Raw genomic sequence first — 22254 nt, 5'->3', positions numbered from 1 at the left:
GGGAGAGGAGGCGGCAGGCTGAGGGTGGGGTATGCAGGCAGGTCCCCAGAGCAGAGACTGCAGAGAGAGATGAAGATGCAGCTCACAGCCCCCACCTTTCCTCTCCTGCCAGGGCATGGAAGAGCTGGAGGTGGAGTTCCTGCTGGCCGAGAGGTGAGTGGGCCCCCTGAAAATGGTAGAGGCCCTGACCTGCAAGTGATGTTCAGAGCTGGCACTCTCTTTCTTTGCCAGCCTCTCCTCTCCCTATCTGGCTTCTGGCACTCACTCTGCCTGGACTCTCTAGGGGGCTTGCTCTTTGTAACGGGGCATCTGTCTTCCCCTTCTCTCCATCACCTGCAACCCTCCCCACTTGGGATCAGCAGAAGACACCCCCTCCGAGTCCTTTGTTTTGTTTGTTTTTTTGCCAGTCCTTTGGCTTGAACTCAGGGCCTGGGCTCTTTCCCTGAATCTGTCCGTGCTCAAGGCTAGCACCCTACCACCTGAGCCACTTCTGGCTTTTCCTGTGTGTGTGGTACTGAGGAATAGAACCAGGGCTTCATGCTTGCCAGGCAAGCACTCTACCACGAAGCCACATTCCCAACCCTCTGAGTCCTTTGCCTAAGGGATCTTGGGACACTTTATTTCAGAAACTTATTCCTTATTAACAGCTGATTGGCAAACTAAAATGAACTTCACATTGTATAAAATTGAGGACCTCTCCATTTCTCAGTTGGACAGGCCTTTTGGAGGCAGAATTCCTTGGCTTATGACACAAAATATGCCAACGCTGATAGTAACAGTGGACTGAGGAGATAGTCATCTTGAGTTGAACTTGTTCTTTTCTTCCTTCTAGTGTTAAGCAAGCATAATTTTTTAATTTTATTTATTTGTTTATTTATTTATTTATTTATTTATTTATTTTGTCGGGCATGGGGCTTGAACTCCAGTCCTGGGCGCTGTCCCTCAGCTCTTCAGCTCAAGGCTAGCACTCTATCACTTGAGCCACAGGGCCACTTCCAGTTTTCTGGTGGTTCATTAGAGATAAGAATCTCATGGACTTTCCTGCCAAGGCTGGCTTTGAACCTTGATCCTTAGATCTCAGCCTCCTGAGTGAGCCACCGGTACCCGGCTTTAATTTCTTAAGAATCAAAGGGCTGTGTTATTTATGGCTCATCCTGTTTATATTGTCACCTTCATGAGAAGTATGACAAGAATAGAGGAACTGACCAGGATTTCTCATTTTCTTTTTCAGTCCCTGCCCCCCTGAGACCCTCATCACCAACGGCGTGCTGGTGGTAATTGTCCCTCTGGGTTCCTGGAGTTCCAGAGGCCTCATCTGGCTGCCGCTGTCAGGAGAGAGGACCAAGCTTGGCACCTTGCCCATGCTCAGCCCAGATGCAGTCAGGCTAAATGGTTCACAAAATGGGGTACAGGGCAGGTGGTGGCAGCAGTTCTGGGTAGAAGAACATAACCAGGCATCATCTTGGCTTAGAACCCCACACCCTAGAAGAATGTCCCCCTCCTCTTGGAGATCTCCCTGGCAATACAAGAACCCACGAAAGGCAGCCTTGCTCCAGACTCAGTCTCCATCCTGTCCGCCACAACCCCCACACCTCTACAGGCACATTCGCAATATTCCAATTATTTCATAATTCAGGGCTAAGCACAGTACTTCATGCCTATAATCCCAGCTACTTGGGAGGCAGAGAAATCAGGAAATCTTGGTTTGAGGCCAGCCAAATCAAAAATAGCAAGAGACAACCCTCCCTCCCGCCCCACCAATCTCAGCCATTAAATTGGATGTGCTGGCGCATCCTGTTCTTGCCAGGTCCTGGTGAGTTATCAATGGGAGGATCACTGTCCAGGCCAGTCATCGGCTAAAACATAAGAAAAAAAACCATGCAAAAAGCCTAGGGACTGAAACAGTAGATTACCTGCCTCAAATGTGGGGTTCAATTCAAACTCCAGTATGACCCTGCAAAAACGAATTCATTCCTAATTCAGTTGTTGCTATGAATATTTTAATTCAATGTCTCGGTGCCCCAGGGTTCAAGGAGACCATTCCTTCAAAAAGCACAGGGACTTCAGGCATTTGGCGCGTCTCTGCTTCTCACAAAGACAATGCCATTCAAAGCGCTTTGTGGCAAAGCACTGACCACTGCTTGGGGTCGGGTCCTGGCCACCCTGAGGACATGACACCCCCCCCCACCCCCCGGAAGCTGAGTTTACAGGACAGCTTCGTTTTCCAGTGCCTGCCTTTGCTTGAGTCAGCAGGCCCTGATTGGGCTCAGAAATGTTGGAAAGCACCCCAGGGTACCCAGAGCGAGCCCAGGGCCAACCAGCCCTGCATTCATCCTCTGCTGTTGTCCTCTTCTCCTCCCCCTGGCCGGAAGAGGGAGGGGTGGCTCATGCTCCTCGGGGACACTCACCACCCACTTTGCTTTGTTACAGTCTCGACAAGTCTCCTGCCTGGAGGTTCATGCCCAAACCAGGAGGCTGCAGAAGAGGAAGAAAAGTGAGCACCTTCTCCCAGGGGGAGTAGGAAGCCTGGTATAGTAGGTCCACTCGGCCTGGGCCAAGCTCTCCTGGACTGGGACGAGGTGAACCAAAACTCAGAGTCATCGCAGCTTTGAGGGTCACAACACCCTGTGTCTCCTCTAGCCAGCTGTATAAAGAACAATGCGGTCTTCCTGGCACCCATGCGAGCCTACATATATATCCCCAGCCTAACCAGTGTCCTGGGCCCTGCTAGGGTGGCAGCCAAGTGGGACAAGCGGGCGCTGGCACCCCTCAGCCCCTCCGGCTGTACCCCTTCCTCTAGGTCACCTCACTATTAACAGTTGTGCCTATCTGTAGCTGAATAGAACCTAGACAACCCGCTACCCATCCTGCTCAGCCAGGCCCACCGTGTGGCCCGGCAGAAGACCAAATGGTGCTGCCCCAGACTTGGGGAGCAGGGAGGGATGAAGAGGCCGCTGCTCCTAAAACAGCAGTATGGTGAGGGCCTGCTTTCTCTGCAGGCAGGAGACTTTGGGGGCTCCTGTGGCAAAACAGAGTCACAGAGTCCTGAGGCCTCTGCGATGTCTCTCCGGAGACACATCTGTCAGCATCACCCACAAGCCTTGTTCAAATGCAGATGTGGGGGACCTCCCCCGCCCTGCCCTGCCCTAATTTAGACAGTCAGGAGGGATGCCCCTCCTGGCACCTCCAGATGGGCTTTTTGGGGGGGGGGTCAAGTGGAGAATGGGAGACTTTTCTGCCTCACCTCTTGCCCCTCCTCTCAGAGAAAGATCTCTTGGTGATGGTGAACGAATCCTTCGAGGGCACCCAGCGCATGTCGCCTTGCTCAGCGCCCTGCGGCATCCCCAGCTCTGCCTGCTTCCACTACCCCAAGTATTTCCAGCCCCAGTTGCGCGTGGACCCGCCCAAGAGTTACTGGAACTGCGGGGTACAAGGCGGCCAGGGTGGAGGGAGGAGGAGGGGCCTCGGGTAGAGATGGGCTACCAAGGGAGCCGCTCACCCGCTCACCAAGCCCACCCATCCTTCCAGCTCTGCTGCTGCTGCGCCCACAAGCACAGCCCGGTCTGCCAGCCCCTCCATTGTCTCTCGGAGAATGAGACAGTGACGCTTCCCGTGGTGAGAGCCTGGGGCGGGGAAGAGGGCCCTGAGGCAGGGGCGGGGGGGGGGGGGGAGAGCCAAGAGGTGCACAGAGAAGGTGGCACATGGGGTCTCTCTGGGCTGGACAGAAGGGTCCTGGGGGGGCAGGAGACACAAGCTAGAGTGGGAGCCCGTGAGGATTGACTGAGGGGGAAAGGGCCACGCCCAGATGGCAGCAGGGTGGCGCTGTGCCTGTGCATACATGCGCATGCGTGTGTGTGGTCATGCGTGTGTGGTCACGCGTGTGGGCTGTCAAGTCGGGGTGAGGAAGGGGGGGAGCGCCACTTCTTTGGTTGGGATGGCTTGGGTCCACTGTGTCGTCGTCGCTGATAGACATGTCGCCTTCTGGTCCTCAGGGCGGGAACTGTGAGTTACACCTGAAGCCCACACCCTGGTAAAGTACCCTCTGCCTGTCCTTCCCCTCACTCACCCCTCAGGGTAGTTGGGACGCGCTGTCATTTCCCTGATGGCCAATGGCGGTGAACTCCTTTCCCAGGTTCACCTGACCGCTTGTGCACCTTTACCGCACACGCGTGTCTACTCATCCTCTGTCCGCATTTCAGGTGGGAGGTGGGAGGTCTTTTTTTTTTTTTTTTTTTTTTTTTGCCAGTCCTGGGGCTTGAACTCAGGGCCTGGGCACTGTCCCTGAGCTTCTTTTGCTCAAGGCTAGCACTCTACCACTTAAGCCACAGCAATGCTTCCAGCTTTTTCTGTGTATGTGGTACTGAGGAATCAAACCCAGGGCTTCATGCATGCTAGGCAAGCACTCCACCACTGAGTCACATTCCCAGCCCAGGAGGTCTTATTTTTAAGCTGTGAAAGTTCTTTGTATATTTTAGATACACATCTCATCTTCTAGGGGACATGCAAACACACATTCCTACTCCATAGGTTGTCTTTTCTACTTTCTTGATGCCTTTTGAAAACAAGTGTTTGTCACTTTGGATGGCATCGATTTTTTTTTTGTCACTTGTGATGTTATGTCATATGTAAGAAGTCATACTTGGATCCAAGTTGTGATTATTTACTCCCATGTTTCCTTGTAAGCACGACTCTAGCTCTCACATTTAGAGAGGATCTATTTTTAGTTACGTGTGTGTGTGTGTGTGTGTGTGTGTGTGTGTGTGTGTGTGTGTGTGTGTGTTTGAGAGAGAGAGAGAGAGAGAGAGAGAGAGAATTCTGGGACTTGAACTCAGGGCCTCAGCTCTGGCTTAGCTTTTTTTGCTCAAGACTAGAGCTCTATGACTTGAGTCACACTTCTACCTCCAGCTTTTATGCTAGTTGGAGATAAGACTCTCCCAGACTATTCTGTCCAGTCTGACTTTGAGCCATGAACCTCAGATCTCAGCCTATGAGTAACTAGAATTACACACAGTAGCCTCCTGGTGTCCATGTTAGTTACCTTTTGGGCACAGTGTGAAGTGGGGTCCAGCCTCATTTCTTTTGCATGCATTTGTCAGAGTGTTCTTCCCCCTGTTCATCTTCGTTCTCTTGCCAAAAATCAAGTGACCGTAATTTCTGTTTCCTTTGATTAACTATCTGTCCTTCGACTGGTTCTCTAGTGTCACTAAGGCTCAGTTTTGCTTCAGTGCAGTGGCGGTCAGTCACCCACCTGTGAGCCACATGCTCTTGTTGTTGCTTATTATTGGGTACTGGTTCCCTGTGGATGCCATGGACACGGTTATTCCCAGCAGCTGAGTGTGCAGACCAGCACTGGACATGGAGGGCCTGTACTGGCCCCGCCTTCCAGGAGACCAGACTTAGTTAGTGAGCTGAGACTTGGGCTGGGAAGTGTTGAGATCTGTTTGGGGGGTGGAGGAGGGCAGGGAAGGCTTGAGGGTGCAGGGGTGTAGGTAGGAAAAGGGAGGGAGGGGACTGGGAAGGTGGCTCAGTGGTAGAGTGCTTGCGTTGCATGCCTGAGGCCCTGGGTTTGATTCCTCAGCACCACATATGCAGAAAAAGTGGAAGTGGCGCTGTGGCTCAAATGGTAGAACACTCGCCTTGAGCTGAAGAGCTGAGGGACAGCGTCCAGGCCCAGAGTTCAGGCCTCATGACCGGCAAAAAAAAAAGGAGGGAGGGAAGCTGGGGTGGAGGCTCTGAAGTCAGCCTCGTGCGATCGGGTCAAGTTCGTGGATGCCAGCCCCAGGCCCAGGGCAGGGGTGCGGTTAAATTAAAAAAATAAAATAAAAGGGTGAGCACTGTGCATGCTGTGGCGTGCACCAGCACCCCAGGAGGTATTGTGTGGGGAGGAACAGGAGACCGCCCACCATAGAGCTCTGGCCAGGCCCCTTGTCTTGGGGAAGGCTTTGTGAACTTTCCAGACCCTTCTGAGGAGACATGGGGCTCCAAGAATGGCTCACAGCAGTCCCAGCAGAGCTCCTAGGACAATGACACTGCAGTGTGACAAGCCCCGTGACAGCGGCTGTCACGCTCGGATCCCAGCGCCGGAGACGGTCCTGGGCCTTTAGGCCCAGATGCGAATGCAGGGCCCCACGATTCCAGAAGGGATTCAAGGCAGAGCTGGGGTTCCAAGCCTGAGTCCCTCTCACCCGCAAGCCCCATCAGCCCCTCAAGGGTGGAGATGACAGCCGGGCTCAGGGAGGGTCCCCCTCTCCCACAGCCCTGACAAGCTGGACGTGCGGCTGGGCTTCAGCCTGTGCGCCGCGGAGCTGGAGTTCCAGCAGAAGCGGAGGGCGGTGGTGGCCGAGGCGCTGAAGCAGGTCCTGCGGCTGGAGGAGGACCTGCGTGAGGACGAGGTGCGTGAACAGGGCTGCCAGCCAGGCGGGGGGCTCAGGACCACTGCGGCCCATGCTGACCCTTCAGACTCCAAGCCCTTCCCCGGCCCGGGCCGACCCCTACCCCCTAGCCTCTGATTTCTCCAGGCGAGCAAGCGGCCAATGACACGGCCGGGTGTCCACCCGGGCTGGAGAGGGCAGAGGACAGAGGGAAGGCTCTTCTAACCACTGCTTCCTGGCATTTACCAAGCTGGGTTAGGCAGCACAGTGGGTGTGGCACTATTAATTCTAGACCAGCCTGGTGGCACACCCCGCTGGGTGGGGCGGGGGTTTTTCTGGCCACGCCTCTGTCCTCTCTCCTCCCTCGCCGGCTCTCCTCCCTTCATTGTTCTTTCCAAGCTGACATCAGGCCAAGTCCTCTGCTAACCGGCCTTGCCCACAAGCCCTCTGTGACCCCCAGGTACCGATGATCGCCATCATGGCCACGGGAGGAGGAGCAAGGTCCATGACGGCCATGTACGGCCACCTGCTGGGGCTTCAGAAACTGAACCTCCTGAACTGCACCACGTACATCACCGGCCTGTCTGGGGCTACCTGGTAAGGGGCTGGTGGGGTCAACCCCAAGACGGCATCGGACAGGCCTGGCCTGGGAGGCAGGGAGGGGTCTCTGGTGACATCTTGCCTCCTCCCACCTCAAGTCTATGTGACTCACAGCCTAGTGCGGATGGCTTCCTCCTGTCATCCTAGCGACTCAGGTGGCTGAGATCTGAGGATCGTGGTTCGAAGCCAGCACGGGCAGGAAGGTCCGTGAGACTCTTATCTTCCATGAAGCACCAGAAAATCAGAAGTGGAGCAGTGGCTCAGAGTGATAGAGTGCTAGCCTTGAGAAAAAAAGAGCTCAGGCCCTGAGTTCAAGCCCTATGATCACACAAACACACACACACACACACACACACACACGATTCACAATGCTTGGAAAGTTCTGCCATGCACCGCGGCTGTTGTGATGAGAAGTGACTGAGATGGCTCTGCCTCCTACCCTCTAAGCCTCGGTCCCCCCTTGAGCCTCCAGGCTTCGCTCCTGGCAGGTACAGGAGTCTCCACGACCCACCAGCCTTCTCTCCAGCCTGACTCTGGCGTGCTGAGCCCAGGGCTGAGCCGGCTCCAGCAGCTCCGCTGTGTCTCTTCCAGGACCATGGCAACCCTGTACAGTGACCCCGAGTGGTCCTCCAAAAACCTGGAGCCTGCTGTCTTCGAGGCCCGGAGACACTCGGTCAAAGACAAAATGCCCGCCCTGTTTCCAGACCAGCTCTGTAAATTTCGGGAGGAGATGCGGCAGCACGGCCAGGAGGGCTACAAGGTCTCCATGACAGACTTCTGGGGCCTGCTGATTGAGTACAGTCTGGGGGACAAGGTAGGCATTCGGCTTCTTCTGGGGCGCACCGCGCTAGGCGGCTCCTGCTCTGGGGTTCTGAGCCGCCAGGGCCGGGAGTCACGAGCTTCGGAAACACATCCTGCATGTGCCGCTGCGTCCTATGGAGGACGGTGTTGGGAGCAGCGTGTCCCTCAAAGGCCAGGCCAAAAGCCCAAGCCGGGAAGTGAGGAGGAAGCAGGCAAGCATGCTGAGAGTCTGACCAGTAGAAGGGAGAGGCCGGGGAGCGCTTCCTAGACCGCCATGTGCTCCGGGAAGGCCTGGCAGGGCCCTCTGAAGGTGCTGTAGCCAGACTTGACTACAAGCAGCGGGAGACAGGAGGGACGAAGGCTACCCTTACTTATCATTCTCTAGCCCCCAAGATTCAAGGACAACCTGGGACCATAAGGGACGGCCCTAACCTGCAGGCCCAGCTCCACGCACCATGGCCCGGGCTGGCAGCCGGCAGGCACCCCTTGGGTCGCATGCCTGTGGGTGGCGGCGGTGAGGGGAGACCACAGCCGTGGAATGGCTGCAGGTGGACTGTCTTTGCACCCCTTGGGGATGCTTGTCAGCTTCCTAACCACCCATCTCCCCACAGAAAAACGAATGCAAACTGTCCCAGCAGCGTGCTGCTCTGTGCCAGGGCCAGAACCCCCTGCCCATCTACCTGACCATCAATGTCAAGGATGATGTAAGCAACCAGGATTTCAGAGGTAACACTGGTGAAGGGATCCATGGGTTGGGGGGACCCTTCTTAATGAGCACAGATACTCAGCACCTTGTTCCCCCAAACACACACACACACACACACACACACACACACACACACACACACACACACACACACACACACACACACTGCCAACCTCCACATACAAAAGCAGCACCCAAAGCTGATAAATAAAATCAACTTTGGCTGCATGCCCATGGCTCACACCTGTAATCCTAGCTACTCAGGAGGCTGAGATCTGAGGATCAAAGTCTGTGGGACTCTTATCTCCAGTTAAGCACCAGAAAACCGGAAGTGGCCCTGTGGCTCAAGTAGTAGAGCTCTAGCCTTGATCTGAAGAGCTGAGGGACAGAGTTCAGGCCCCACAACCAACCCCCCAAACAAAAAAATTAACTTTTTTCTGCTGCATAAGTGAGGCTGCAGAGTGGGGTCCCTTAGTTTCTGGGGGTGCATTTGATGGGCTTATTTCCTAAGCTGCTTAGGGTGAAGGACTCAGCACCTTACCCTTTCTCGGTGTTAGTTTTGGTCCTGGTTAATCTGGCCTCCAGGCCCAAAGTGAAGCAGCTGGCATGAGCTATTTTGCCCGGTCACGCACGCCACCATGTGGCCAGTGAGGGGAACTGCAGTTTTCAGATTCCAGGCTTCCCAAGGCACTGGGAGAGGAGGAGAGGGAAAAGTGAGGGTGCTGTGGACGTAGCTCCAATGCCTGTTTCTATTGCTTCCTGTGCAGAGTGGTGCGAGTTCACCCCCTACGAGGTGGGCCTGCAGAAGTATGGGGCCTATGTCCCCACGGAGCTCTTCGGCTCCGAGTTCTTCATGGGACGGCTGAGGAAGAGGATCCCCGAGTCCCCCATGTGCTTCATGCTAGGTGACTTCTGGCTGGGGGACTCTCGGGGCTGCCCAGTCCCATGCTGGGAAGGCCCGCCCTTCACTAGAGTCACCACAGGAAGGACCAGGTCCTGGGGCGGGGCTGCCCTTGAACACGTGACCTTCCTGGCATTTGTCATCATCACGTTAACTAACGCAGGACATAGGTTCCTGCCTCCACCCACAGAGGACAGGACTGCTCCCCTATTCCTGCAGCTCCTTGAGGCCCCGAAGGACCTGACTGGGCTCCCCAGGAGACTAGCCCAGCAACCTGGGGTCCAGTCATCTCTCCGGGGTCTGCCCAGAAGCGGGCTGGAATGTTCTGAAACTCCAGCTTTCACACTGCTGCCTGGCACCAACACGCCAGTTTCCCTCAGGACTTAGTACCTGCGACCCAAGGAGCCAGAGGAGACCCCAAGGTCAAGGGCAGAGCCGCCAGGGAGGCCTGGCCTAGCTCACATTTTTCTTCAGGTTCCTCTGAGCACGGTAGGGGGGGGGGGAGCAACCATCCTTAATTCTACCCTTCAAAGTGTCACCCATCAAAGGGGACCTCAGAGGACAGGCTCAGCTATACGGCCGCCCAAGTTTTCACATCTGCATATCGGGCCTAGCAGTAAAACTTGCTTTTTACCTAGAGTCAGTGTGAGTAATTTAACACAAATATTACTATTCATGCTACATTGAAAAAAATAGTATGCAAAAGCATTTCATGCACCCAGGACTTACCATAGGCCAGGCACTGTTCTAAACACTTCAGAAGAACCGATGCAAGGAATGGAGCTGGACTTGAACTCAAAGCCTGCTCTTGTCAGCATTAAACGCCAGCAAGGCTTGATCCCTTTGCGCCTGCTCCCTGCCCTGTGGGGTGGAGGGAAGAGCCAAGGGCTGCTGCCATCAGCCACTGTGCAGAGCTGGCCTCCGGGAAAGAGAAGTGGAAGCCTTTCCCCCTTGGAGGAGGGATGGAGGTCACCACAGGGCCAGTCAGATCTGGGAGGGCGCAGGGCGGGCACAGGCTCTGGGGAAGAGATGCTCACCGTGGCCTCTTGCTAGGTCTGTGGAGCAGTATCTTCTCCCTGAACCTGCTGGATGCCTGGAATCTGTCCCACACCTCGGAGGAGTTTTTCTACAGGTGGACAAGAGATAAACTGCATGACATTGGGGGTGAGCTGCTGGCTTCCCTCAGGGCCTGGGCGAGGGAAGTGTAGATCAGGAACTGAGCAGTCCCGCCCCCTACCTGCCATCTGAGCCATCTTCACCACAGCAGCATGACAGGCTGTATTAACAATGCTGAGCCCCACTGGGGTGATCACCCTCTATCCCCTCCCTTCTGCAGATGAACCGATCCTGCCTGAAGTCCCTAAATGTGACACCAACAACCTGGAAACCACAGTAATGATCCCCAGCTCGTGGCTATCCAATACGTTCCGGGACATCCTCATACACCGACCCTTCGTGTCTGAGTACCACAACTTTCTTAATGGGCTGCAGCTACACACCAACTACCTTCAGCAAGGCCAGTTCTCCATGTGGAAAGGTACCTCCCCCGAGGAGGCTCCTCCAGGTCTAGCTCTGTGGGGGAGGAGGAGAATTCGATAGGGAGGCTGCCATATAGAAAGAAGAAGACCCCCTCTGGCCGTGTTCATTGAGAATAATTCGCTGGCTCCCCCACAGGGCGGTCTACCAGCAGGTATCATCTTGAATCGTGCAGATGCTGCCAGCAGGGAGCGCTGGTTGCACTTAATGATTGACAGTACAACTACTGCCAGTCTCAGTGATAAGAGCATGCCCAATTGTAGAGGGGCTCTGTACCCAGGGTAACCCTAATTGATAGGATGGCTTTCATCTTGTACTATGTCACAAGCTTTACAGCTGGATCATAGTGGGTTTTCCATGCTATGAAAGACTTGGAATCTGGGGCTGGGAATGTGGCCAGAAATGGTACTGTGGCTGAAGTGGTAGAGTGCCAGGCTCACGCACAGAGAGGCTCAGGGACAGAGCCCAGGCCCTGAGTTCAAGCCCCAAGACTGGCCAAAAAAAAAAAAAAGACTTGGGATTTGAACTGCCCAGAAGAGCTGGGGATCCCCACCCCACCCCTAGGGACAGAAAGAGGTAGTCTGGAAGCGTAGACTTCAGTAGGAAGTGCCAGGCAGGGCAGGCAGGTGCCCCACCAGGCGCCTCCAACCCCTGGCTGGCAGCAGCACGCTAGGCAGGTTGGTGACTGGAAGGCTTGCCTTTCAGACACAGTGCTGGACAACTTCCCAAACCAGCTGACACAGTTTTCCAAACACCTGTGTCTGCTGGACACGGCCTTCTTCGTCAACTCCAGCTACGCGCCCCTGCTCAGGCCCGAGAGAAAGATCGACCTCATCATCCACCTGGGTTACAGCGCAGGCTCGCAGACAAAGGCAAGTACCAAGAGCTCAGCTGACTGTGGGGGGGGAGGGGGCAGGGCGGGGCGTGGGAGAGGGGAAATGACGGGGGTGGGGTGGGGAGGTGGGGGGAGGTCTTGTGTGGCCGGGCAAGGGTCAGGCTTCACAGAAACTCTCTTAGCAAATTCCAGTTTTCTTCTCGCCTTTGAGCCTTTGCCATATTCGGCTATTCTTTGGATGCAAATAAAAGGAATTTTTTTTAAATTAACTTAGAGCAGTTTGTTGTAAGCTATGTACCATTTGCATAGCTTATAACGGTCTACTTTGGGGACAATGGCCCAAAAGAATCAGGCTGGAGGTTTTCACCCATTCTTACTTACTTTTCAAAAGTTCTGCCCGTCTTAGAGAAAGACATTATTGTTACTCTACGTTTTCTTTCTTTCTTTTTTTCCTGGTTGTGGGGTTTGCACTCACGGCCTGGGTTGCTCAAGGCAAGCTCTCTGCCACTTGAGCCACAGCACCACTTCCAGGTTCTCTAGTGGTTAATTAGAGATAAGAGTCTCAGGGACTTTCCTGCCCAGGCTGGCTTTGAACTGCTGTCCTCAGATCTCAGCCTCTTGCATGGCTAGGGTTATAGGTGTGAGCCACTAATGCCCAGCTTGTTGATCTGCATTGATGTAGCCTGGTCCTGAAGTTGGGGGTGTATAGATGGACAATTAGGGTGATGGTGATAGTGGCCTACATCTATCAATGACAATGTCCTGTCCCATATGACCTGGCGCAGTCCTCACACCAGCTTCTGAGGGAGATGGCGCAGCTGCTGCTCTCCCCATGTTACAGATAAGGAAACTGAGGGACAGAATGGTTAAGAGGTCAGCTTACAATCACACAGCAAGTGATCATACAGGTGTGGCAGCAAGACACGTCTGACACTAAGTCCTGAGTTTTTTCCAGTGCACTGTGTGTGTGTGTGTGTGTGTGTGTGTGTGTGTGTGTGTGTGTGTGTGTGTGTGTGTATGTTGTTGTTGTCGTCATTATTTTTGTAATACTGGGGATTTAATTCAGAGCCTCAGACTTGGTATACAGGTGTTCTTCCACTTGAACAACACCACTTGAAGTGACACCTCAAGGTGTGCGCTCTACCGCTTAAGCCACAGCACCACTTCCGGTTTTCTAGTGGTTTTATTGGAGATAAGAGTCTCACGGACCTTACTTGCCTGGGCTGGCTTTGAACTGTGATCCTCAGAGCTCAGCCTCCTAAGTAGCTAGGATTATAGGCATGAGCCACTGACGCCTGGCAAAAGGGTTTTTTTTTGTTTTTTTTTTAACTGTATTTTTTTTTGTCTTTTCTTTTTTGGTACTCAAGCGCTTTGCCACTGAGCTACATCCCGGCCCTTATAGTGCTTTTGTTCAGGGATGGCCTCCATCAGAGATCTGGACTCTGCCTCCTATATAGCTAGAAGCACAGATGTACACCACCATGTCCAACTTATTAATTGAGATGGGATCTCTTTAACTTTATGCTCAGGCCAGCTTCAAACAGCCAACCTCCTGATCACTACTTTCCAAGTAGCTAAGATTACAGGCATGAGCCACTGTGCTCAGCCTTGATATATCACACTTCTTTGGAGTCTAGTCTCTTGACACAGTCAATTCCAAATTCTATGCCTACTCATAGGCGCCTGGCCAGCCACATCTGGGTCATCCTTAGTCACTGCTACCCTGTGCCACAAATGTCCACCCAACTGCATCTGTGTATGTGTGTGGTGGGGAAGAGGGGGATGAAACCTCTCAGCAGGACTTCTACAAGCATTTGGGAAAGGCGCTCACAGCTGGAATTGCACCTGTTCAGCCCTGGCTATTTGTGCTAACCTGCCTTTTGCCTAAATGTAACCACAATTCACTGGAGGCATGGCTCGGTGGGAGAGCCAGAATCTAGCAAGGGCGAGGCCCTGGGTTTGAACCCCAGCGCCTTCCCCCTCAAAAAAAGTTAAAATCAACCTCTGAAGAAAAGACCACAGACTGGCCAAGTGGCCGGGGGCGGGAGGTGCTGGCCGGGAGCGTCAGGAGGCGGCTCCCAGCATGCTCCGCGTGGCAGTCACACACGCCCTGTGCTCTCGCAGCCTCTGAAGCAGACCTGCGAGTACTGCACGGAGCAGCACATCCCCTTCCCCAGATACCAGTTCCAGGAAGGCGACGACAATCACTTAGAGGAGTGCTACGTGCTGGAGCAGCCTCAGGATCCCACGGCCCCCATCGTGGCTTTCTTCCCACTTGTCAACGACACCTTCCAAAAGTACAAAGCACCAGGTGAGCTGCTAGGCCCAGAGCCAGCTTGCCCAGTGCCTGAGAGCTCTTGTCTCTAAAACCAGGGAAACCTTCTCTCCCTCTCCTCCTCCCCCCACCTCCTTCCTCGGCACTGCGGATGATTAGAACTCAAGGCTTCATGCTTGCTAAGGCAGATGCTCTACCTCTTGTGCTGTTCCTCCCACCTTTTTGTGCTTTATTTTTCAGGCTGGGACTTACTGATTTTTGCCCAAGGCTTGCCTAGATCTCCCACGAGAGCCTCCAGCCTCGGCAGGGTTACAGCGCATGTCACCACGCCCCGCCTTTATTAGTTGGGAAAAGTTCCCACTTTTTCCTTGAGTTGGCCTCCAACTGAGATCCTCCTGTTCTTTGACTCCTAAATTGCTGGGGCAATAGGCATAAGACACTGCACTCCGCCACATTTACTGACATTCAACTGTATGTCCAGCACTGTCGGATGCTAGGGAAATCCTACACCCTGTCCCTGCTCCGAGGAGCCCAGAGGTGCGCAGGAGCCTCTGTGAGTGTGCATTCGTGCGCACACTTTCTTTCCTTTCTTGTCTTTATTTTATCAGGAACTTGCTATGTAGCCCAGGCTAGTCTGGAACTTTCCATCCTCCATGCCTCAGCCTCCTGAGGGCTGGGATTACAGGCATGTGCCACCACACATGGCAAGTGTTCACGCAGTTGGGGGCCGAGAGAAGCAAATGCTTACAGTCTTCACGTACTAAGGGTTGACAGCAACTCTCCTGCTGCCCGTAGGCGTGGAGCGGAGTCCTGAGGAGCTGGAGCTGGGCCAACTTAACATCTATGGCCCCAAATCTCCATATGCCACCAAGGAGCTGACCTACACCGAGGCTGCCTTTGACAAGCTGGTGAAACTCTCGGAATACAACATCCTGAATAACAAAGACAAGCTCCTTCAGGCCCTCCGGATGGCGGTGGAGAGGAAGAAGTGCCAGAGGAACCCGTGTGCGCCCTAGGCTCCAGGAAGGCCTGTCCCTCCAGTGGTGCCGTCACATGGGGTCGGCCAGGGTACAGATTTCAAAGGGGAGTGAGACTAAGGGGAGTGAGGCCTGTCGTGGGGTTCATATCGCTGCAGGGAGGGGTCCCATGGCCCCAGGCTCCAGCCGTAGCTCCAATGCAGCCAGCCAAATGTGCACTGCGAAAGAGACCTCAGACTCAGAGCCTGAGGTGGAGGTCCCCCAGCTCTCCCCTGGGCGCCCCCCTCCTCCCACGCCAGCCTAGGGGAGTACACGGGAAGACTGAGGAACACTTAGATTACTTAAAGTAATGTGTTCTTAGGCTCAGATCTCAGCGCCCAGCATCGGGAAAGCACTAGGCAACATCAGATCTGCAACTCTGGCTCACAGATTCAGGGGCTGGGGTGCAGGGAGGTGACCTGGTGGGGGGTAGGGGTAGGGTGGGGTGGGATGTCACTGATCACTGAGAAACCCATTGCAGCAGCACCTTTCAGTGGGCTCGCACTATGAGTTCTTTCCTTCCTTCCTTCCTTCCTTCCTTCCTTCTTTCTTTCTTTCTTTCTTTCTTTCTGTCTCTCTCTTTCTTTCTTTCTGTCTCTCTCTTTCTTTCTTTCTGTCTCTCTCTTTCTTTCTTTCTGTCTCTCTCTTTCTTTCTTTCTTTCTTTCTTTCTTTCTTTCTTTCTTTCTTTCTTTCTTTTGTCAGTCATGGGGCTTGAACTCTAGGCCTGGGCTCTCTATCTCTGAGCTCTTCAGTTCAAGGCTAGTACTCTATCACTTGAGCCACAGCGCCATTTCTGGTTTTCTGGTGGTTTATTGGAGATAAGAGTCTCACGGACTTTCCTGCCTGGGCTGGCTTTGAACCTCGATCCTCAGATCTCAGCCTCCTGAGTAGGTAGGATGACAGGCGTGAGCCACCCGCGCCCGGCTTGGAGTTATTTATTTCTAAATATGATTCCTCTTATTTATCAATCAACGCCACAGCTCAGCTCTGGTAACATGACTTGGAATGAAGCTACAAAGGAAGGACTTGTCAGGGCCAGCCCTTGAGAAGGAACTCCTCCTTAGCGATTCTCAGATCCCTGACAGTCGCTGGGAGAGCCCTGCGTCCGAAGAGGTGAAAGGAGAGAGCAGAAAATCAGGGCCCAGAGGGAGCCCCACAAGCCCTGAAGGCACAGCCCTCGCAGTCCTGAGATGCCTGCTCCCTACACTGTCCTTTGGTTGCTGGGAGATGACTAGCCCAGGCACCCAAAGTTGAGCAAAAGTGGGTGCCTGCGTACATCTGTGCTACACAGAGAGCAGCCACACTGGAACGGAGCCTGTGCTGGAAGGACAGTTGTCAGGTGAAGGCGGCCAGACCTTGGCCCCATCAGAACACAAAAATGATGTTGATAAAGTCACTGTGTCAATTGAGCACCAAATAAAACAGCCATGTGTAAACGTTCATTTGACTGCTTTCGTGGCCTGTTGGAAGATGCTCGTGACTGTGACTCCCATCCTGGTCTCTGCCCTGGCCCCTGTCATCCGCTGCCCCCTCCTGCCCGCTGCTCACTGGGGCTGGAGAAGGAGGGGGCTGCTTCTGCCCTCCCACCTCAGCTGGCTTAGTTTCCTCCCGCTGGGTGCTCCCCCTTGTGGTGGGGCCGCCTCTGCTCTTAGGAAGCCAAGCCACCAACTAGGGCAAGTTGAACCTAGTCTGCACAGGCGGCTTCGAGCTAAAGGCTATGAGGAAGGAAAGGCAGCTGGCATTCAAGGAACACTGCCTCATGCACAGCAGGCTAGACAAAATCTCTAGTTCCGTGGAACTTAGATTTTCAGTTGGGGAAAATGTGGAAAGATTTTATTTATTTATTTTTGGTCAGTCGTGGGGGCTTGAACTCTGGGCCTGGGCGCTGTCCCTTAGCTCTTCAGCTCAAGGCTAGTACTCTACCACTTGAGCCACAGCACCACTTCCGGCTTTTTCTGCTTCTGTGGTGCTGAGGAATCGAACCCAGGGCCTCATGCATGCAAGGCAAGCACTCTGCCACTGAGCTACCTTCCCAGCCCCTGGAAAGATTGTAATGCATACTTGATGAATTGCACAATTAGCTACCAAAACAACAGGGTCCTTGCTCTGACAGCCATGATTACATGCAGTAGTGCAGAGGTTACAGAGGCTTCAGCTCAGCTTAGTCCTCTGCCTATAAGCCTAATTAACAAGAGAGCAACCAAACACCTGTCGCATATCAGATCATGTGTGTGGGCTCTCCCTCCCCAGCAAAACACTTCTCCCATAGGCCACCAATGTCTGCTAATTTTCAGATGCCTGGAGACAAATGCTACTAGCCCTTCACAGGCCTTAATTAAGGTACTTGATCATTCCCAAGATCCTCCCCTTCACTGGACTTGTTAACTACCTCAGCTTGCAAATAATTGCCACATGGTAGCCTTGCATCCCATGTGGGTGTCTCCTGTGTTCATACAGAGCCTCAGATCTCAGCCTCCTGAGTAGCTAGGATTATAGACATGAGCCAAAGGCTCCTGGCTGAGACTCATTTCCAATTAACCACCCCAAAGCCGGAAGTGGAGCTGTGGCCCAAGTGGTACAGCGCTAGCCTTGGGCAAAAACCTCAGGGGCAACATGCAGGCTTGAGTTCAAGCCCTAATAACCAGCACCAGGAAAAAACAAATGAGGGTAGATTCACTCAGGGTGGATTTCTTTTCAAGGAATTTGGTCTTGAAATCATAATCATATTTGTTTATCCACTCACCTACTGATGGCCACTTGAGTTACTTCTACCTCTTGGCTCTTGTAAATAGCTCTGGACCTATGGTTCTGTACATATCTCTCCAAGACACTATCTTCCACCCACTCTTTTGACTATATATCCAGAAGTGAAATTGCTCCTTCTCTCCCTCCCTCCCCCCCTTCTAATTTTCAAAGGACTCACACACTTTTCCATAGTAGTGGCGTGTGCATGTGCTTTTGTAAATCCTAGCGAAATGCGGGATCATAAATAACCTGCTGGAGGAAGAAGGAAACTGCTGGTCAACTTTCTGAATCTGTACCCCAGTATCGATGTGCAGAAAACTTGGAATGAGCAAACGTTCCAGGAGACCGGACAGGTTCCCGAGGAAGGTCCTCCATTGAGAGCTAAGATTTGCCCGGAAGCTGATGCCACCTGGTCAGAGGTGAGGCCCTGGCGACCAGATGGAGGGAGGAGGATTCCGCGGGATGACGCGTCCAAGAGCTATCCGGACGCGGCCACACCCTTCCCCCCCCACCCGCCCAGCCTTCTAAACCATCTACGTCATCAGCAACTCCTCTCTATTGGCTGACGCCTCTACCTCTCTTTGGCAGAGGCCCAATGAGGAAGGTCCTGTAAGAACTCTTTTGAATAATAAACTACGCCCATGACGTCGCGGCGGGTGATTGGCTGCGGCGGCACGAGGCGGGGCGAGGCTCGGGCGGCGGCGAGTGCGGCGGCTGCCGCGGCTTAGAGAGCTCGCGCGCGCGCAGGCGAGGGTCCAGCCGGGAAGCGGCGGGGGTCGCGGAGCGGAGCGGAGCGCAGCGCAGCGGGGGACGGCGGCGGCGGAGGGATGTTCAGCTGGATGGGGCGGCAGGCGGGCGGGCGCGAGCGCGCGGGCGGCGCGGACGCCGTGCAGACGGTGACGGGCGGCCTGCGCTCGCTCTACCTGCGCAAGGTGCTGCCTCTGGAGGAGGCGTACCGCTTCCACGAGTTCCACTCGCCCGCGCTGGAGGACGCCGACTTCGAGAACAAGCCCATGATCCTGCTGGTCGGCCAGTACAGCACCGGCAAGACCACCTTCATCAGGTAAAGCCGCCGCGGCCCGGCGCGAGCCCCGCCACCTGGGGCGCGTCCTCCTCAGGTGTGCACGCGTCACGTGTGGGGGGGGGTCGGGGGTCACCGGCCTCCTCACAGAACCTTCTCGCAGCTGCTTCCACAGCCCCTGCTGAACTCGTCCCCCAGATCCGTCCCCGGCGCGCTCCGCACCCCCTTTCTGGCTGTGGCTGGAGGCGCCCTCCGGGCCGGCGCCATCCTGTCACCTTGGCCTGGGGACCCAGGGGAGGCGGGAGCCGCGGACCGCGAGGCTGGAATCAGTTGTCTGGAGGGGGCAGTGGGGCAGGAGGTGGGCCGATTGGGAAGGGTTATGGAGTCCTGGAGGGAGAAAAGAGGCCCCTAACCCAGTGCCCGGCTCCTGGGCTGAAGCAATGAATGAATGAATGAATGAATGAATGAATGCACTCACAGGTATTGCGAGGCCCCTGCGCGCCAGCCTCAGGAAGTGAGCTGTGTGCGCCCTCCCCCCGGCGGAGCGGCTCGGGGAAGGGTCCGGTTTCTATTGGTCAGCTTGCGTTTCTTCGGTGGGTCATTCCCTCCGGGCTCACCCTTGACGACCGGCCCAAAATATTTGTGCTGTTCCCTGGGTCTCCGGAAGCCATCGCCGGGCTCACCTCCCCGCGCTTCCAAGCATTGGGCGTCCTCAGCAGTGGTATTTGATGACAGATCTTTGACACCGAAATGCATCGCTTTTCAAATAAGCTGTGATCGTTCCTTCCCCACCCCCGAAAACTAGAGAAAAAGAAAGCAGCAGCCTCTTAAAAAGCTTTCTTTCTTTGGTTAAGGAGACTTTTGTTTTTCTGGGTTAAACCTGCTATCAGTTGAAACAGAGTGAAGGGTTCGGGGGAAATGGTAACACTATCTTCTGCGTTTCAGATTCAACAGGTGTTAACTGCATTTATATCTGGCCTCCTGCCATTTCTATGAAGTAGCGACCTCTTTTTTTTTCCTCCTCCACTCCAATGACCTAAATAGTTCCTACAAATAGAGTAGTTGTCACTCCAGGAAATATGTTCAATGCAGGCCTGGGGATAGGCTGTGAATAAATTCACAATAAAGCAAATAAATGGTATATTGAAATGTATGTGTGGACAGTAAATTGAATTGAGGGAAGATGAAAGAAAATAATCTTACAATTTATCTATAAGTAGCTTATTATGAGTCTGAAAAGAGTATTGAATCTTATCCTAGATGATCAAAAATGAATGCTAGGTGTCTGAGAGCTTTGGTCCGTATCAGTCTATTATTCCTTTGGAAGAAAATTTGTGGCAAAGTTTTAAGAAAGGTCCTGAGATTTGACTCCTGGTGATTTTTATCCCACCTGACCTCTTCTCTTCAGGAGCTACAGTCCTACAGTGAGGAGGGGGTCACCAACAGGGAGCCATTGGTGTTCAAAGCCTTCCCTGGGCTAAGTAGCTGTGTCATTGGAAAAGGGGCACAGGGCGGGTAGGAAGCTTGGTGAGAGGTCACTCTTGTCCCTGGATTTGATTTCAGGATGGATTAGGAGGAATGATTGGGTCCTGAGAGGAAAGCCCCGAATGAAAGTACAGCTGTCCTAGAGACTTGGAATGGTGAACAGAAGGACTGGCCCAGGGTACTGGTCTTCCTGAACCTTGCTTTAGTTAGATCCCAGTTAGTGGCCTGGGTTTGTTTGTTTGTTTGTTTGTTTCTAGCCATGGAGCTCACATTGGTGAGGCACCTGTGGAGACCCAGTCATAGATTCTCAGCTATCCGGCTTCTGGCACATCTCAAAAGCTCATTGATAACCAAGGCCTACACTGACTCAGAGGGGATGACCCCCTCCCCATGTTAAAGTGACTCGGCAAAGCCTTTAGTAATGAAGCCTTACTCTTCCTGCCATTTGTCCTTAGGCTGGGAAGAGTGAGGTGCCCTATTAAGGAGCCAGGGGTGAGTCAGTTAAGTATGCCCTTGTCCTGATGAGTTCTCCTAGGAGCGCTGCGTGGACAGCCTGGGGTATCTAGGACCTGCGTGCCTCTGCATGGCTGATCCTGAGGAGCCAGGAGGGTCAGGAAGAGGATGGATCATGAGCTGGTTGGGAGACTCTCGTGCAGATCCTAACACAAGAAGGCTGGAGGAGATGGAGATATCTGTCAAAGTCTCTGGAGTAAATGCAAAGGAGCTGATCGCCCTGTTGTCTTGTTTTATTTCTCAGAAGACAGGATACAGAAGTGTTGACTGGGCCACCTCTGACTGGCAAGGAAGAAAAGGAGATGAAATGGGCACTAGGGAAGTTGACAGTGACATTTTTGACTCTGTCGCAGCCAACTGATACTGGTCTTAGCAAGCTTGTGTCCAGAACTGTTGCTCAGAACAGATGTGAGATGTGAGAGACTCTGCTAGGGAAATCCCTAGGTCCAGGTGCTTTGAAGAAAGATATTTTCACCGAGATAATGTGAGACCCGTCTGAAACGAATGCAAATCTCACTCAGCAACTTCTACTTTCTCCCTTCCTCCTCTCCTGTCACTTTCCCTCTGGAAAGTTTATCCTAATGAAGAGAAAGACTGAAGTCACTCAAAGTATGGAGGCTTTGTTTTTTTTTTTTTTGGGGGGGGGTGGGGGGTCTGGTCGTGGGGCCTGAACTCTGGGCCTGGGCACTGTCCCTCAGCTCTTCAGCTCAAGGCTAGCGCTCTACCACTTGAGCCACAGCACCACTTCCAGCTTTTTTCTTTCTGCTTATGTGGTGCTGAGGAATCGAACCCAGGGCCTCAGGCATGCAAGGCAAGCGCTCTCCCACTGAGCCACCTTCCCAGCCCCAATCAATTGTATTTCTATACAGTAGCAATGAATATTCTTGTGACATTAAGAAAATAATTCCATTTATGCCAGATACTGAGGCTCATACCTGTAATCCAGGCTACTTTGGAGGCAGAGATTGGAAAGATCCCTGGTTTGAGGCCAGCTGGCAAAAAGTTTGGGATACTCCTTCTTAACCAATAAGTATGTTGCACACTTTCTTTTTCTTTTTCTTTTTTTTTTTTTGATCTTAACATGCATAAGTCTCAAAAACACTATTAAGTAAAGAAAGCAAATTTGTGAACAACTCCAAAGAAGCATTTGCATTACACACAATACTTTTAGAGAAGCGACCTGAGATGTTGCACACTTTCATCCCAGTTATGCAAGAGACTGAGCTCAGGGAGAAGGGAGCGGTCATGGTTCCAGGCCAGCCCAGGGGCTGGGGGTACTGGGAATCATACGACCCTCATTTCAGCCATAACAACAAAAGCTAGGTATGGTGGTATATGCCTATAATACAGCTATAGTGGGAAGTGTAAGGCTAGTCTGGGCAAAAAGCCAGCGCCTATCTCAAACCAGAACTGTGCTTGTGCTTGTATAATGGCGAATACCCCTGCTT

At 53.4% G+C, this 22254-nt stretch overlaps 2 protein-coding genes across 3 annotated transcripts in view; both read left to right on the top strand.

The window, feature by feature from the left end:
- Positions 1 to 15432, top strand: part of Pla2g4e (phospholipase A2 group IVE) — a 58793-nt gene extending 43361 nt beyond the window's left edge. The window contains exons 5-20 of the mRNA XM_070005861.1: positions 113 to 153; positions 1232 to 1274; positions 2431 to 2494; positions 3264 to 3427; positions 3529 to 3615; positions 3993 to 4030; positions 6257 to 6392; positions 6832 to 6968; positions 7563 to 7785; positions 8384 to 8498; positions 9246 to 9383; positions 10433 to 10543; positions 10716 to 10916; positions 11621 to 11787; positions 13875 to 14061; positions 14821 to 15432. Coding sequence (XP_069861962.1) covers positions 113 to 153; positions 1232 to 1274; positions 2431 to 2494; positions 3264 to 3427; positions 3529 to 3615; positions 3993 to 4030; positions 6257 to 6392; positions 6832 to 6968; positions 7563 to 7785; positions 8384 to 8498; positions 9246 to 9383; positions 10433 to 10543; positions 10716 to 10916; positions 11621 to 11787; positions 13875 to 14061; positions 14821 to 15041 — 2073 coding nt within the window. The 3' untranslated portion in view covers positions 15042 to 15432. The remainder of the gene's footprint in view (positions 1 to 112; positions 154 to 1231; positions 1275 to 2430; positions 2495 to 3263; positions 3428 to 3528; positions 3616 to 3992; positions 4031 to 6256; positions 6393 to 6831; positions 6969 to 7562; positions 7786 to 8383; positions 8499 to 9245; positions 9384 to 10432; positions 10544 to 10715; positions 10917 to 11620; positions 11788 to 13874; positions 14062 to 14820) is intronic.
- A 3116-nt stretch (positions 15433 to 18548) lies between these two features.
- Ehd4 (EH domain containing 4) overlaps positions 18549 to 22254 on the top strand; it is a 54062-nt gene continuing 50356 nt past the window's right edge. The window contains exon 1 of one of the 2 annotated variants that reach the window (XM_070005859.1): positions 18549 to 18850. In XM_070005859.1, the coding sequence (XP_069861960.1) occupies positions 18615 to 18850 (236 nt within the window). In that variant the 5' untranslated portion in view covers positions 18549 to 18614. The remainder of the gene's footprint in view (positions 18851 to 22254) is intronic. The other variant, XM_070005860.1, reaches the window with a different exon arrangement.

Source organism: Dipodomys merriami, unplaced genomic scaffold, assembly GCF_024711535.1.
Source record: "Dipodomys merriami isolate MVZ:Mamm:240054 unplaced genomic scaffold, mDipMer1.0.p SCAF_69, whole genome shotgun sequence".
NCBI classification, from domain to species: domain Eukaryota; kingdom Metazoa; phylum Chordata; class Mammalia; order Rodentia; family Heteromyidae; genus Dipodomys; species Dipodomys merriami.
The sequence above is the reverse complement of the archived record's forward strand: the minus strand, read 5'-3'. Positions and strand labels throughout refer to the sequence as shown.